We start from the raw sequence: 15,860 nt of genomic DNA on the forward strand, positions 1-15,860 counted from the left end.
TCTCCATGTATTTCCTCAGTCTTTATCTGAGTTTTCTTATTTTGGGATGGGACACTTTTGTCCTCATGAAATATAATTTCCATTAAAAACTGTTCTTGTTTTTTTTTTTTTTTTTTCCCTTGTAAAAAAAAAGATACTGGGTAATGGAAATCCAGTTGGATTTGAGCCCATGTTTATGGAAAGTACATATGGGAGGGGGGCTGAAGCATTCAATAATTTTTCTTTCCATCACCTAATTTTTAAAGTATTAAGCAGGTAGGTTCTGACATTACCAGGGAAGGTTTAAGTTCTCTGAGATCTTGGAGGTGTGGAATCATTTTCTGGAAGAGCACATGTGACACTTTCAGTCTGCTACCACATCTCAGTGCACCTGAAACCCTGAGAATGTCCTTTTTGCATTTCCTGGCAGCTGCCAGACCTCCTCATTCTGGCTTCATCTCCTCCTCACTCCACATCCCTTCACTACTCCATCTCCTTCCCGATGCTGCCTGCTGCTTCCCATGTTGTTGTTGTCACTGGGGAACTTTGGAAACAGCCAGACTCTTTGGAGTCTGTAAGTGGAAAACAGACTGCTGCTCCTATCTGGCACTAAGCTTTGTCTAGAAAACAAGGAGTTAAAAAGCAGCCTGGTCCAGGGAAGGGCTGTGACAGCTGTCCTAGGGGGCGCTCTTGAGAGCTCTGGCCTGACTCATGCTGCTCTGTCACTCAGATCAGCATTGGCCCCTGCCACGCAGGCAGCCAGGTGGGGTTACTGCCAGAGCACGCACAGAGCGGGGAGCATGAAGCCTGCACTGCGGGGGATGTGATGCCCAGCTCGCCTGCTCACCCAGCCTGCCTACCACAGACGCTTCAGCCTGCAGCCATGGTAACACTTCTGGCCGGCTGCACCCCCGGGAGCCCACCACAATGGGCAGCCTCCTGGTGACTGATGGACCAGTGTCCACCTCCCCGACTGAGAGAGCTTAGTAGGTCCGCAGGAGGCGGAGAAGATGTAGGACGTTCCTAGCTGGGAATCATGCCTTAACGAGGTAGGACGCAGCTGTCCATCCACACCGTCAGCGCGCAGGGGTGCCGTACATCACTGGGAAGAACTTTATTTGGCTGGCATTTCATTATGCTGATTAAACTGCGGTGGATTCATGGGGCGTGATCGAGTTGGGGAGGAGGGATAATCAACTTAAAAAAAAAAAGTGGTCCATAAGAGCTGCGAGTATACTCATCCGGATATGAATGGGCTAGACTGCAGTGCTATCCTCACACGAGTTACATACCTCTCAAAACCCCTCTCCTGCCCCTCCTTCCTCTCACTCCGGCTAATCCCCAAAATGTAGAAACTCTACCTTATCCCAATGATTAGCACTAAGTGTGAATGATTTAGATCAGTCTGGAAGAGGAAATAAATAGGTGTAGGTTCATCTGGCATGCCAGCACCAGCCAGCTGATGCTCCGTAGCAGCCTTCTGGAAATATCAGCAACGAGTTCCCCAAGTGCTTTCTTTCTGTTCTACCAAGTGACCTGTTTGAGTTCACCTTTCAGTTTCCCCCAGCAGGAAAGGCAGCCCGTCTGCGGGTTGGTGGCCATGTTGGCAGGGAAGGGGTTAAGCTCTTGTTGCTGTAAGAGCGGAGCAGAGGCTGGGTCTGCCTGTGTGTGAGCGAGATTGAAAGCAGGCGCTGCAGTGCCATCAGGAACGCCGAAGGAGTGAGACGATTTTCTTCTCCGCAACAGTGTTGAATCCGTCTGAATTTTTCTCTCCCCCCCACCCCCTTCTTCTTGTTTTTTCTTTAACCAGCTCCTCCCCCCTTCGTTCCCACCCTCAAGTCTGATGATGACACCTCCAATTTTGATGAACCAGAGAAGAATTCGTGGGTTTCATCCTCTCCGTGCCAGCTGAACCCCTCAGGTTTCTCGGGCGAAGAACTGCCATTTGTGGGGTTTTCGTATAGCAAGGCACTGGGAATTCTTGGTAGATCTGAGTAAGTGAAATTTTGACTTTTCTAAGGGACCTGCATTGATACAAGGCATAGAGCCCAAAGGTGGTGGTGGTGGTGGCAGCAGGGTGGGGGGAGTGTGGTGGAGGAAAACTGTTAGTCAGTCTGTATTTGAAGAGCAGTTTACCTGGTTGGGCTTTGGTGGGATAGACTGTTCGTATTCTCATTTTCCTGTACCTCTTCCTGTTCATAGCATCGTAATTGTCAATTGGGTACTTTGGGTTAGTTTTTCAGTCTTTGGTCTTCTTTAGAGGGGAGGAGACAGTGGGAGATACCTAGCAGTGCAGATCCTCGGTGAAGGGAGAAATGTACAGGGCTGAGCTGAGCTGTCTCTTTATCCATCTGTGTATCCCTCTGTCTCTCAGGTGGGTAGATGGAGGTTGCTATCTTGGCAGTGTTGAAAGAATCCTAAAATCTGTTTTTCATGAGGTAAGGGTTTCCTGATGGGGTTAGCTGAGCTGCAAGTGGCTGTACCAGAGCCCCGACGGAGGGATGGTGCTCAGCTCGGCTCAAAGTCTGCTGCAAGATCCAGGATCTGCCAGCTGAGCCTCTGAGCCGGCAAAGCACTGGTGGCCAGAGGGAGCCCCGTTACCGTGAGCCACCGGGCGGGCGTGTGATGTAGCCGAGTCATTGATTCACAGAAACTGGGCTTCACGGGGGAAAAAACAGACCAGGAGACTAGGAAATGGAAGTATAAATATCACTGTCAGCCTCTTGACACGATCAGTCTTTCTCCATTCTTGAAAAAAGCTAATGAAAAATGTGTTAGTCCAGTGCTTGGCAGTTGGAGATGGCGGGAGGGGGGTCCCTGGCTTCCAGCCTCCTGGATATTTGTCAGAAATGCAGTAGCTTCTGTGGATGTCAGAGCTCAGTGCCTTGCTTCGTTCTCATGATCCGATGGCATTTTGTGTTCAGGGGTCTGAGTTCCCCTGGAAGGTCTTGAACCAGATTGTGATATGCCCCCTGAAGCCCCAGCTCCCTCACTTGGAGGCTCTTGGGGTAATGTTGGGTGATCAGTGGCTGCCCACTTAGAAAACAAGCAGAATTTGATTTTATCTTGGCAGCATTTATTCCCGATTTGTTGTGCTTATAGCTCCGATATCGATTTGAAGGGATGTCATGTGGGTTCTTGGATGGTGTCTCCCCATGGGTGCTATTTTGACAGTAATGTTCCTGAAAAGATTTCAGACATCTGGGGGGTAACTGGGCACTTGATGAGATATAGGGTTGTGGGCTGCAGTAGAATTTGAGAGAGCTGTTTGGGTTGAAAGAGACTGAGGTGACCCTTCTTTCCTCCCTCCCTGGGGGCTTGCATTAAAACTCGGGGTTGGATTTCGGCAGTGGTGGCTGTACCTTGCTGGCTAATTTGCTCTGCAGCCCTGAAGCAATCTGGATCATGGGAAAAGAGGCAGAAAGCTCACTAGCTGTTGCATGTGCCATCAGATGGGTTTGAAATGGCCCAGCAGGGCTGGGAGGTTTTGCACTGGCATCGAAGAGCAGGGCAGAATTGGAGGCCTGCTGTTAAAGGATGCATAGTTAGTGGGCAGCTTAACCTTGACACACACAGCGCACTGAAGGTCACCCGTTGGACTGGACAGAGGTGCGTGGAGAGTTCTAGTTCTGGTCACCAGTGGGCTAGCCAGGTCAGAAAGAAAGCTTGCTTGGGGTGCCAACCAGTGATCTGAAAAACCAGGAAGGACTTGAGGGAATGAGATTTCAGGAGCAAAGGCAAAATGATGTGGGGGCTCTCAGGCGTTGCAATTAATCTGAAGCAGTGTGTGATTAATAACCTATTTTTCAGGAAGACTGTAATTGCATCTTTTTGCTTCTCATAGAAGGCTCGGTTAAGGGAGCTTTCCGACAGGGGCATCTCAGTATTAAGGCCCAGGCACTCGATAAATATTTGTGCATTTAATTTACTCACGATCCTTTCTCTCAGATTGTGTTTATATCGCTCACTGTATTTGAAGATAATGCTGTTTCACCTTTGGTAGTTGAAAATATATCTCTAGAGCATAAAATGAGCTTCCATCCATGCCCATCACAGATGCTCAACAAGATCCTCATTAAAGTGTCCATGCAAACAAAACCGTGTGTTACTTATCTGGACGATGTAATTGAAGTATTCCTGTCGGGTGGGTGGTGTGGATCAGTGCCCTTTTCATGGTGATTTGGGAATGGAATCAGAAAGATTTCCTTTCATCTTATAATGTGATCTTGCTGTTGGGCTTATTTATTTGGCCAGGGACACTGTGGGTAAAACCTACAACATCATTTTAGAAATTCACCCCACCTGTTGGGCATAGGTGACCCTGGATGTATTGGATCATCATCATCAGAAATTCAGAAGAGTCAATGCTGACATTACTTAGAAGCCCCTGCAGTTTTGATAACATATAATCGTTACAAAATTCATTTGGAGGTGGGAGGGAGACATTTTCTGGAGAGGCCACCATTGCCACCAGGGACCTGGGGTTTCTCCGAGATTTTCTTCTCCTCCCCCTCCCTGTTTCAGCATCACAGGTATTTGTTTACACACATTGATTACCTGTGCTGTTACTCTTCACACCACTGAGGAAATTGCAGATGCTGCTGTACTGCGTTGGAAAGAATTGACCCCAGATCTCTTGCCACTAAACTGAATGAAATGTTCTGAGGTGGAGCTGAATGAAAGAGGAATTTTCACAGACACTCTGGCAGTCAGAATGATTTTAATTATTGTGATCACTCATCACTTTTTAGGATCCTTTTTTGGGACCCTGAACTATTTTTAAGCCAGCCACTTAATGCATCATTTTAGGTTTAACAAGAATCTTTTTTTTCTCCTAAGATTTATTCATTTGTTTTTGGCTGTGGGGGGGTCTTTGTTGCTGCACTTGGGCTTTCTCTGGTTGAGGTGAGTGGGGGCTGCTCTTCATTGTCATGTGCGGGCTTCTCATTGTGGTGTCTTCTCTGGTTGCAGATCATGGGCTCTCGGCACTCAGGCTTCAGTAATTGTGGCTTGTGAACTCTAGAGTGCTGGCTCAGTAGTTGTGGCACACAGGCTTAGCTGCTCCACGGCCTGTGGCATCTTCCCGGACCAGGAATTGAACCTGTGTCCCTTGCATTGCAAGGCGGATTCTTAACCACTGGACCACCAGGGAAACCCTGAAGTTTACTAAAAATCCTGATCTTAGCATTCTGAGTCTGAGCTGTAGTGGTAGTTCCTTGCACTTGAGTTGGAGGGAGTGGGAGAGATCCTACAAACTAGTTCTGATTGTCTCTAGGGTGGAATGATGGCAAAGTTCATGCTGGAGAGTGTATGTCTGGTGCCTCTTTCTTCTTAACCAACAATAACCCAAACCAAACCCCCAAGCTCTGAATGTCTGGGTGTTCCTCTGAGCCTCTGTCTGCCTGAAGTTTACAATGGTGGGGGCAGCGGGGCGAGGGGGGTGGGGCGGGTAGTAACAGAAATCAGTGTGTTAAGGGTTTAAAAATATAATGGATCTCAGTTCTCCTCCCTCCTCTGTCAGTATAGGGTGTGCTTTTTTTTTTTAGTTCCCTCTCCTTCTTCCTAGAAGCAATGCATTTCTGCAAACCTTTAGTATAAACTTTAGAAGGAAAAAGCCAGTTGGTTTTACATTTTGTGTTAGTTTTTGCACATGCTGGTTTTATGCTTTTGGAGAAGTTGGAAATCTTAGAGGACCAATGGGATCTAGATGAGACTGGAATCCGTGGGATGACAGTGTCTGAATAGGCTATTTTTAGGATGGGGGCTTTCTCTTTTGATTCAGGGCTTTTTCCTTTCCTTTTAAGTGGATCTGAAAATTTATTCTTGGAACCAGCCATTCAAATACTGTGGAAGGGTGAAAAATGGCTTCCACCAGTGCCTTTCTGGATTTTCAGAGGACCAATTTGGGGTGCCTCTTCCTTACTCTACTGGGGCCTCTTTCATGTCACTTTCTTCAACTGAAAATGAGATACCTGCCTCTTAGGGCTGTTGGGAGGATGGTATAAAATAGGTAAAGTACTTAATCTAGTCCCTGGCACATGGATAAGTCACACTGAATGTCCACTGTTATTTTTATTACTACTACACTAGTGTCTATATGAAACATGTCCTTCTGTATATGTGAAGCTATGAGAAGGACTCAGCAATAATTATCATAGTCCAAAGTCATGCCAGAGCAGAAACCCAGCTTCCCAGGCCCTGGGAACTTTCTGCTAGAGATGCTTGAACTGATCCACCACCTGATCCACCACAAGTTGATATGCAGCTTCCATATCCCTGCAGGTTAAAGGTGGCTTTTGGGGTGGAGTGGTGGGGGCCAGAATTTGAAGGCCCAGCCCCAGAATGGGTTCCTTCCCATCCATTTGAACAAGTCAGAGCATATATGTGTGGAATACTTCATGGGACACAGGGCAAACACCTTGACTGAGAATATCATGCAAGCACTGGATTTTGAAGTACTTTAGGAGCATTAGGACGATAAGGCAAAAAGTCTTAATGTGGAAGCCACTTAACGGGTAATGCCGATTCCCAGTTTTTGCCAAAGTCCAGTGATGATCTTTCTTGGAATGTTGGTTTCCCCACATGGGGTGTGATCTAAAAGGCAAGGCTGCGGCATATTTATCCTGGTTTTCCTGGAGCACAAGATAATATAGACTCTCAGAAAATAGGTGTGTTGGAATTGACTTTACAAGCAGACGAATGGAAGGTAGAGTATCTGCGTCAGCTTCTTAAAAGACAGTGGATTTGGGTGAGTGGAGAGGCACATGGAGAGAATTTCCGGTGGTCAGGAAGATAAGAGTCGCTCGTCCTTGCAGGGTTCTGACTCTGCCAGGCTCTGCTCCAATCACTTTACATAGGCTAACTCACTTAAACTATACAACAGCTCCCAAGGAAGGCACCATCCTCATTTCCATCTTACACGTGAGGAAACTGAGACATGGAGAGAGATTGAGCAACTCACTAAAGGTCATGTAGCTCCCAGTGGCTCAGCCGAGACTTGAACCCAGGCAGGGTGGCTCTAGGGTCTCTTAGCCACTGTGTTAGACTGCCAATAAATGCAGTACATGAGAGACAGGGACATAGGTATGGGGTCCCCAGGTTCACATGCTTGTCAGAAGCAGATGCCTGTCGTGGGTAGTGACTGAACGGTGGGGGTGGGACAGGGTGGGATGAGAACTGATGGGCTGTAGAAAGGTTAGGTTTTGTTCTCAGTTTCTGAGAGTTTGTCAAGTAGGTAGGCTGCATAGCTCTTGGATGTTGATGACTTCTTCCTCTTTTCATTTAGAGGCTCTCTCCTGGCTTGTGTGCGTGTGTGTGTGTACATGAACACATGCACACACACTCTCTCCCTGAGAGTTCTTATTTGCTTGAGTGTAAGCTTGGTGAGGACAGGCTACTGGTTCGACCTTGCCCTCCAATCTCCCTTAGGGTGGATCACAGACAAGCTGCTCAGAAAGCATTGTGGGTGAATTGATCCAAATCATTTTTAGGGTCGCCGCTCTCAGTTTGTTGATGACTCTGTGATCCATGCCTGTTCACATCTACGTTTTGTATTTCACTGCCTCCTGCTATCCATTTTGGGAAGACTTATTCTAGCAGAAGATGGCCTGGGCTCTCCAATCAATCCTACTTACTTTTTACTAAAATACTTGGTGAGATTGGCTCTTCCCTTAAAAACTTCGTTCCTTCCCACCTCTGTCATTGCACTTGCTTCCTCCCCATGGTGGATAGCCTTACCTGTGTTTTGATTGTTTGAACAGTAGCAGAATCTGCTCTGGTTCATGAAGGTTTGCATTATCTGTACCTCCCAAATCAGTTACAGAACCCTCCCTAGCTTCCACCCATGGAACTGCCATGGACACGGACAGTGCTCCGTGCTGTTTCTACTCCTCTGTCCTCTCGACCAGGTGCCTAACCCTTGCCTCCATGTTATTGTGTTGGGTTTTCTCCTCTTGCTTAATTTCTTCTCTCTCTTAGTCAAGCACATCTTGTTCTTGCCTTATTCTGTTCTCTATTTAGACTGTGCGTGCCTGCCTCGCAAGCCTGGCAGGACCATTCTGCCGCCTTCTCATTTGTCTTAAAGATACCTTTAGGAAATCCAATCCAAACGATCCCAGCCCAGTCCCAAAGATTAGACTCCAGAAGATGTGTCGAATGCATTTTTTTGCTGGCCTACACATACTGATTTGCATGGTTGCCTCGGATCCCTTAAGAAGACAGTAATTGACTAAATGGTGCTGTATGTTCCCAATCCCAGTGCCAGTTTGGCAACTGTCCCTTCTCCTAAGTGAATTTCTCTTGCTTCTCTCTGTTTTATTTGTCTTGCGTCTCCTGACCTCTCTCACCTTCCTTTCTCTGACAGGCTTCCTGAAAGAATAGCCTACACTCAATGCCTCTTTTCCAGCCTCTCCAACTTTATGGAAATCACTGTCTCAGAAGCCGCAGATTCCAGCAACCACTGAATTTAGTGGTTTCTGCCCCTCTCCCCACGTAATGCCATTAGTTGCCACATATGTCTGAAACTTTCTTCTCTTTTGCATTATGGAAACTTGGTTTTCCCTTCCTTCCACTTCACTGCCCTTCTCACTCTTCCATGGCTGTTTCAGGCCCTTGAAATGTTGCATTGTCCCCTAAACTGCACCTTCATTGTCTTTTTCGCCTGTTCGGGATGATCTCATTCAGTCCTTTGGCTGTGACTCTCACCTGCCCATGGACTTCCTCCCCTCGTGCCCTCGTCATCACCACCAGGATGTCCTACTAGCATCTCAGTATCCCTGTCGCCAGCAGACTCGCTTGCTCACTCAGTAAGCCACTTGGCAGCAGTTTTGTTTTCCTCATCTCATTTAAGGAACTACCACTTTTTCTACCTTTCTAGGCAAGAAAACTGAGTCATCTTAAACTGTGTTTCATCTCCCCCACCATCTTATCCATTGCCAAGTTTTTTAAGTTGCACCTCTTGCGTATATGCCCTTTTTTCTGTCCTCACCGACACCACTCGTTGAGTTTTGCTTGGACCATTGCAGTAGCCTCCTGACTGATTCATCTGCCTCTGGTTTTTCCTGGTCTAATCTATCCTCTACAGAGGGTGGAATTCTCCCAAAGCACAAGTTGGATGATGTCATTCTCCCGCTCAGACCTTGTAGCATCACGATGTGCACAGAATTAATGACCACTCCCGAACTTGGCATTCATGCCTTGTGTGCAAGACCCCAGCCTGCCTTCTCACTCACCCCTTTTTGTGCCCTATGTTTGGCCAAGCTCCTCAACCCTCATTGAGGATGGGGACCATGTTGTCCATCCTTTGCATGAAATAGGACCTTGCCTCTGGCAGGCCTTCAATGAACGTTTGTCAAATGGAATTAAAAGTGTTCAAGGATTATGCCAGTTCTTCTGCACAGTGTATACAGCTGCTCATGGAAGCTGTCATCTGTTGTGTGCCCAGAACTGTGCTGAATGGCTCTTCACATGTGTTTCATTAAGTCCTCACAATCTCACTGTAACTGTGTGAGGTGGCTGTATTATTCCCATCCTACAGAGGAGGACACCGAGGCTCAGCAAGATTTTGTAGGTAGTTACAGACCTGAGACTTAGACCCATAGGCTGTACCACTACACTGCCCTGCCTCTAACAACCCTGGCCCTGTTAGTTAGATCATGTGGGATCAATGGATTAGCCTAATAATAAAGGTGAAAGAGATGACTTTACCGAGAATTCACTGTACCAGACATTCTTCTAAGGGGTTGACAAACATTTTCATTTAATTCCAGCAGTAACCCATAATTTTACAGAGAAAGAAACTGACCAAGAAGCTTGGATTACTACTTAAGTTCACTTGCCATGCGTGTGGCAGAGGATGGCCATCTCTTCCAGCTTTAACTTTAGAACTAATATAAGCAGTATTTATTTATTTTGGCTGCACTGGTTCTCTGTTGCTGCCTGGGCTTTTCTCTAGTTGGCCTACTCTGTAGTTGTAGTGCTTGGGCTTCTCATTGCTGTCGCTGCTTTTGTTGTGGAGCACAGGCTTGGTTGTTCTGAGGCGTGTGGGATCTTCCTGGACCAAGTATGGAATCTGTGTCACCTGTGTTGGCAGGTGTATTCTTTACTACTGAGCCACCAGGGAAGCCTAGCATTCTGTGTTTTGCAGGACGGACCGTTGCACACTTGTTGCAAGTCTAGGCTTTGGGATCATGTGGATATAGACTTTACCCCCTCCCCCCACCCCACTAGCTGTGTGAACAAGGCATTTAACCTCTTAGCTTCAGTTCTTCCTTCTGTAGAAAGTGGGGGTTATTCTTGCCTGTGTGCTGGGTTTGTTGTGGGGCACAGTGAGTGTTCATTCATGTTTGCTGTTGTTAGTTAGGCGTGAAGATGGGTCATGGGTGCTTTGGATTCTCTTCTCTTCCTCGCTCCTCTTTATAAAGACATCTTGCTGGTTTCTGCCCATTGAGAGAATCAGGCTCCACGGGGGTGCCTGACGGATGTCCTGATATCTCCATCCAAGTTTTTACTCAGAATGGAGCCCAGGATGTATTAGTTAAACCTGTACCCTTTGTAAAACACACCCCAGGCTCCTGATAGGACCTCCTGCCCTTAGGGTCTGGAACTTGGTGCTGGAGGAGACAGACGTGCACTGTGTCCAGCTTGGGGGTCACACTCCCACACTGTGCTAGAGCGTCCCCTGGATGGGACAGAGCATGTATCCTTATGACGTTGTTGTCCCAGAACCAATGCTGAGCGCCTCCCGTGCAAGGACCAGAGAGCTTTCCCAAGCCAGTGTTGATTTGATGCACTTCTTATTTTGGATTTATTTGTCCCACTGAGACCTTTAAACTGAGACAGCCCAGGGCACAGAATTGCTTGGCACATCATTCATTCATTTGTTTATTTGTTCATTCAGCAAATACAAGCCTGTGGCATGGCTGAGCAAGACAGATAAGGTCCCTGCCTTCACAAAGCTAACATTCTGTGCAGGGAGACAGAGAGAGGATAAGTAAGTTCATGGATAAGAAAGTTTTCAGATGGTGGGAAGTGCTGTGAAGAAATCTGAACCTGGGTGGGAAATGGCTGGGAACCAGCACTTTTGTCCTCGAGGCCCGGACAAGCTTGTGGGTGTCCAGTGAACAGCAGGCTTGCCGGAGTAGCCAGAGCTTCAGCATGCATGGGAGATGTGGTCTGAGAAGAGATAGGCAGGGTCTTTGGTTTTGGATCTTGCTGTATTTGTGATGAGCAGGAAGCCTTTGCAGAACTTTGAGTCGGTATGTGGAGGGTCTGGTTGTCATTGTGCAGAGGGGCCCTCTGATCATTATTTGGTGGATAGGAAGATGAGCAGAGTTGGCTTCAGGGAGAAGAGTTAGATTACTCCAGCCATCCAGGCAAGAGGTGGTAGCATGCCAGTGAAATTAACCTGCAGAGCTAGGCACTGGCTTAGAAATGGGGACCATATTAGAAATCATGTAACTATGCTTTTGTTAATGACACAAATTTAAATAAATGATTCCAAAGCATATGCTGTAATTCAACTGGAGACCACTGCTCTGTGTGTGTGTGTGTGTGTGTGTGTGTATGGGGTGTGTGTGTGGGTTGGCAAGGGAGTTTGGCAAGCCCCAAAGCTAGCTAGATTCAGAAGCAGCTTTTTAGGAGAGTGGTATTTTGGGGGTAGTAATTCCCCCTTTCCTGCTGAGAATACATTCCAAGACCCCCAGTGGGTGCTTGAAACAGCGTATAGTCCTGAACCCTATCTATATACTTTTCCCCCTGTATATACATACATACCTGTGATAGTTTACTTTATAAATTAGGCACAGTAAGAGAATATCAGAATTGCCACATCACTACTCTTGGGCTTTGGGGCCATTACTAAGTATAATAAGGTTTACTTGCACACAAGCACTGTGATGTTTCGGCAGTTGATCCCATAGCCGAGTCAGCTAGTAGGTATATAGCGTGGATTGACTGGATAAAGGGATGAATCACATCCTGGCCAGGACAGAGCAGGGCGGTGCGAGATTCCATCACACTGCTCATCTCAGTGCTCAGTTGAAAGTTTATAAATTGTTTATTTCTATAATTTTCCACTTAGTATTTTTGGGCCACAGTCGACCATGGGTAACTGAAACCATGGATTGGGTTGAGGCAGGGACTGTTGTATTACTAAGTGTTCATGATGGTCACCAGTGTGTATTTTAAAAGGAGCTTATAAAGTTAGTTTATAAATTTCAGAATGCTCAATCTTAAAAGCCAATACATTTTTGGAACAGAATGCTGATGAGTGTTTTATTTTTTGCACCATATTGCATCTTGCGTTCACATGTATTTTTAGTGCCTTTGGCCACAATGAAGGTAGAGCCCGTGGTTGAGCTAATTTTGATTCCCTCATTTTAGCCTCCACTATCCATTCTTGGTTATCTCGAGGATATCTGTGATTTGTGATCTGTGATTTGGAGGCATGTCTTGTAAACTTGAGGTCATCTTCCCAAGGAAATAAATGGATGGCTTGGTGTTTAAACATGATCTTAATTATTACTGTAGTGATTAGAGAGAACTCAACACATACACTTCTTTTTAGGTTGGAAGTACAGATTGTATTTTTTGATAGGAAGTTTTCTTTTGATAGTTTATTAAGAAAAATATATTTTTTTGTGTTATGGGAGGTATTTATAGACATCAAGAAAACTGCATTTTGCCATTTTCCTTAAATGTTGAGGTTACATGTAAAAGCAATTTTTAGGTCACATCAAACACGTCTTAAGAAAATATTCTCTCTGCTGCAGCAATAATGACCAAGCCCAACCTTTTCTCTGTGTCATACACCATTACCTCTATTAATACTCTTTAGGTCTCTATAATTATAAAGCAGATGTGTCTATTGGAAAGAGATGTTGATTTCAGAGTAAATTTTTCTAGAAAATAGAATCTGGGAAAAAAAGGAAAACCCAAACTTGGCTTTGTGCTTGAAGAGACAGCACTGCTGTGTGTGGGTGGATGGCTGCATGCACCCTCTGCTCAGAAGTGCCTTTTCTCTCCATGGGGATAACTGGCTGTGTATCAGAGATGTGGCCAGGAGGAGTAGGCAAGCAACGTGTGGGCAGGATGCATGTTCTTTTATTAGCATCAAGCCTAGAGCATGAACCAACCTGGGCCTCTAAAGTCTGTATTGTTTCCTGTTTAATTACCCCACCCCCACTCCCCCACCCCCCACCCCCGAGCCACCAAATGATGGAGGAAGAGTTGCTCTTGTACGTGAAGTGAACCATTTCTGGGAGGTGGCTGTGGACTGAACTGGCATATGGATGTTCTTGGGTACCTAAGCTGTCCTGGGCTTGGAGTCACCCTCCCAGCATTGCATGAAACTAGTCATGGGTAGAAGTTACCTTCCCTTGCATGGTCCATTTCCATGTCTTCTTTGACTTCACTCCTCTGGGTCTCTGTGGCAGTTTTCTTTGGTTTGTCCAAGGCCATCCAGCCAACAAGTAGCAGAATTGAGATTCCCATGACTTGTAGAACCCAATTTTGAACCAACACCCAGCTCTTCTGACATTCACCTGCACTCCTATCATCAGAATATGGTTAGTAGGAGAACACAGAGGCCACAGGGTTAGCTGTTCCTTGGCCTCAGTGCCACAGGACACTAATAATACCCTCCTTAGAGGATTGTTGGGAGGATTCAGTTCAGTTACCCATAAAGAACCAAACACAGTGCCTGATGTAGGGCTCAGTAAATGGGCCTTATTATTGATGACAAAGGTGGTGGCATTAATTCTGTCTCCTACACTCCTACTTCTTTGAGGACAAGAATTGTGACTTCTTAACTGGATAGCCTTCACAGAAGAGTTTTGCAGCTTGGCACTATTGACATGTTGGGCCAGATAATTCTTTTTGCGGGGGGTTGTCATGTGTGTTGTAGAATGGTTGAGCAGCTTCTCTGGCCTCTACCCACTTGATGTTAATAACACTCCCATCCCTAGTCACGAAAATCAAAAAAGTCTCCAGACATTAGCATGTGTCCTGTTGGAGGCAAAATCGCCCAGTTGAGAACCACTGGTCTGAACATACTTCCCTTGGGATCACAGGGCTTTTATATTCTCCCTTATATATATATAAGGGATATGTGTGTGTATATGTATCTTTTTAATCTATTTTACACTTGTATAAGGTGGTCAGAAAATACAGGCATACCTTGGAGATATGGCAGTGTTACCTGCAGTAAGGTGAATATTGCAATAAAACAGGTCACACAAATTTTTTGGTTTCCCAGTGCATAATAAAAGTTATGGTATACCATAGTCTTTTAAGTGTGCAATAGCATTATGTCTAAACAGTCTACATCCCTTAATTAAAAAATACTTTATTACTAAAAAAAGCTAACCATTGTGTAAACCTTCAGTGGGTCATAACCTTCTTGCTGGTGCAGGGTCTTGCCTCCATTCTGATGGCTTGACTGATCAGGGTCATGTTTGCTGAAGGCTGGGGTGGCTGTGGCAGTTTTTTAAAATAAGATGACAGTGAAGTTTGCTACATTGATTGACTCTTCCTTTCACGAATGATTTCTATGTAGCATGCAGTGCTATTTAATAGCATTTTACCCCTGGTAGAAGTTCTTCCAATCTTGGAGTTAATCCTCTGAAACTCTGCTGCTGCTTTTTCAACTAATTTTATGTAATATTCTAAATCCTATGTTGTCATTTCAACAGTCTTCACAGCATCTTCAGCAGGAGTAGATTCCACCTCAAGAAATCACTTTCTTTGCTCATCCATAAGAAGCTACTCCTAATCTGTTAAAGTTTTATTGTGAGATTCCAGCAATTCAGACACCTCTACAGTCTCTACTTCTAATTCTAGTTCTCTTGCTGTTTCCATCACATCTGCAGTTATTTCCTCCACTGGAGTCTTGAACCTCTCAATGTCATTCATGAGGATTGGAATCGGCTCGTGAAACTGATTGCTCATGTTGATATTTTGATTTCTTCCCATGAATCACAAATGTTCTTAATGGCATCTATTAATAGAATGGTGAATCCTTTCCAGAAGATTTTCAATTCACTTTGCCCAGGCCCATCAGAGGCATCGGTATCTATGGAATAGATCTGGAATCACTATCTAAAACCATGTGTAAACAGATGCGCTGTCATTCCAACTTTGTTGTTCTAGAGAGCACAGGCAGGGTAGATTTGTTTTTTAATTTTTAAAATTTTTATTGGAGAATCGCTGCTTTACAATGTTGTGTTACTTTTTGCTGTACAGCAAAGTAAATCAGCTCTAGGTACACATATATCCCCTCTTTTTTGGATTTCCTTCCCATTTAGGTCACCACCGAGCTTTGAGTAGAGTTCCCTGTGCTATACAGTATGTTCTAATTGTCTATTTTATACATAGTATCAGCAAAGAGTAGATTCAGCATAATTCTTAAAGGCTCTGGGATTTTTGGAATGAGAAATGAGCATTGGCTTCAACTTCAAGTCACCAGCTACTTTAAACCCTAACAAGAGAGCCAACCCATCCTTTGGAGCCAGGCATTGACTTCTCTTCTCTAGCTATGAAAGTCCTAGATGGTATTTTCTTCCAGTGTAAGGCTGCTTGTCTACGTTGAAAACCTGTTGTTGGTTATTATTTTAAGTTAATTATTTTAGCTCGATCTTCTGGATAACTTGCTGCAACTTCTACATCAGCCCTTGTGGCTTCACCTTGTAACTTTGTTATGGAGACATGACTTTTTTCCTTAAACCTCATGAACCAACCTCTCTTAGCTTTAGACTTTTCATCTGCAGCTTCCTCACCTCTCTTAGCTTCACAGAATTGAAGAGAGTTAGGGCCTTGCTCTGGATTAGGCTTGGACTTAATTAGGGAAGTGCTGTGGCTGGTTTAATCTATCTGGACTGTTAAAA

General features: G+C 45.3%; 1 protein-coding gene across 18 annotated transcripts in view; it reads left to right on the plus strand.

The window, feature by feature from the left end:
- The window catches only part of CIT (citron rho-interacting serine/threonine kinase), a 176,690-nt gene that overhangs the window by 70,143 nt on the left and 90,687 nt on the right, over positions 1 to 15,860 (plus strand). For 15 of the 18 annotated variants that reach the window (XR_015144536.1, XR_015144535.1, XM_086347846.1 and 12 more), the window contains exon 10: positions 1,790 to 1,973. The exons of the other annotated variants lie outside the window; for them this stretch is intronic. Coding sequence is in view for 13 of the 15 variants with exons in the window: in XM_086347846.1 (XP_086203972.1) it covers positions 1,790 to 1,973 (184 nt within the window). In the remaining 2 variants the exon portion in view is untranslated. The remainder of the gene's footprint in view (positions 1 to 1,789; positions 1,974 to 15,860) is intronic. 18 annotated transcript variants of the gene reach the window in all.

Source organism: Bos grunniens, chromosome 17 (genome assembly GCF_055505025.1).
Source record: "Bos grunniens cultivar Pamir isolate PY7600 chromosome 17, Bosgru_T2T1.0, whole genome shotgun sequence".
Classification (NCBI taxonomy): Eukaryota; Metazoa; Chordata; class Mammalia; order Artiodactyla; family Bovidae; genus Bos; species Bos grunniens.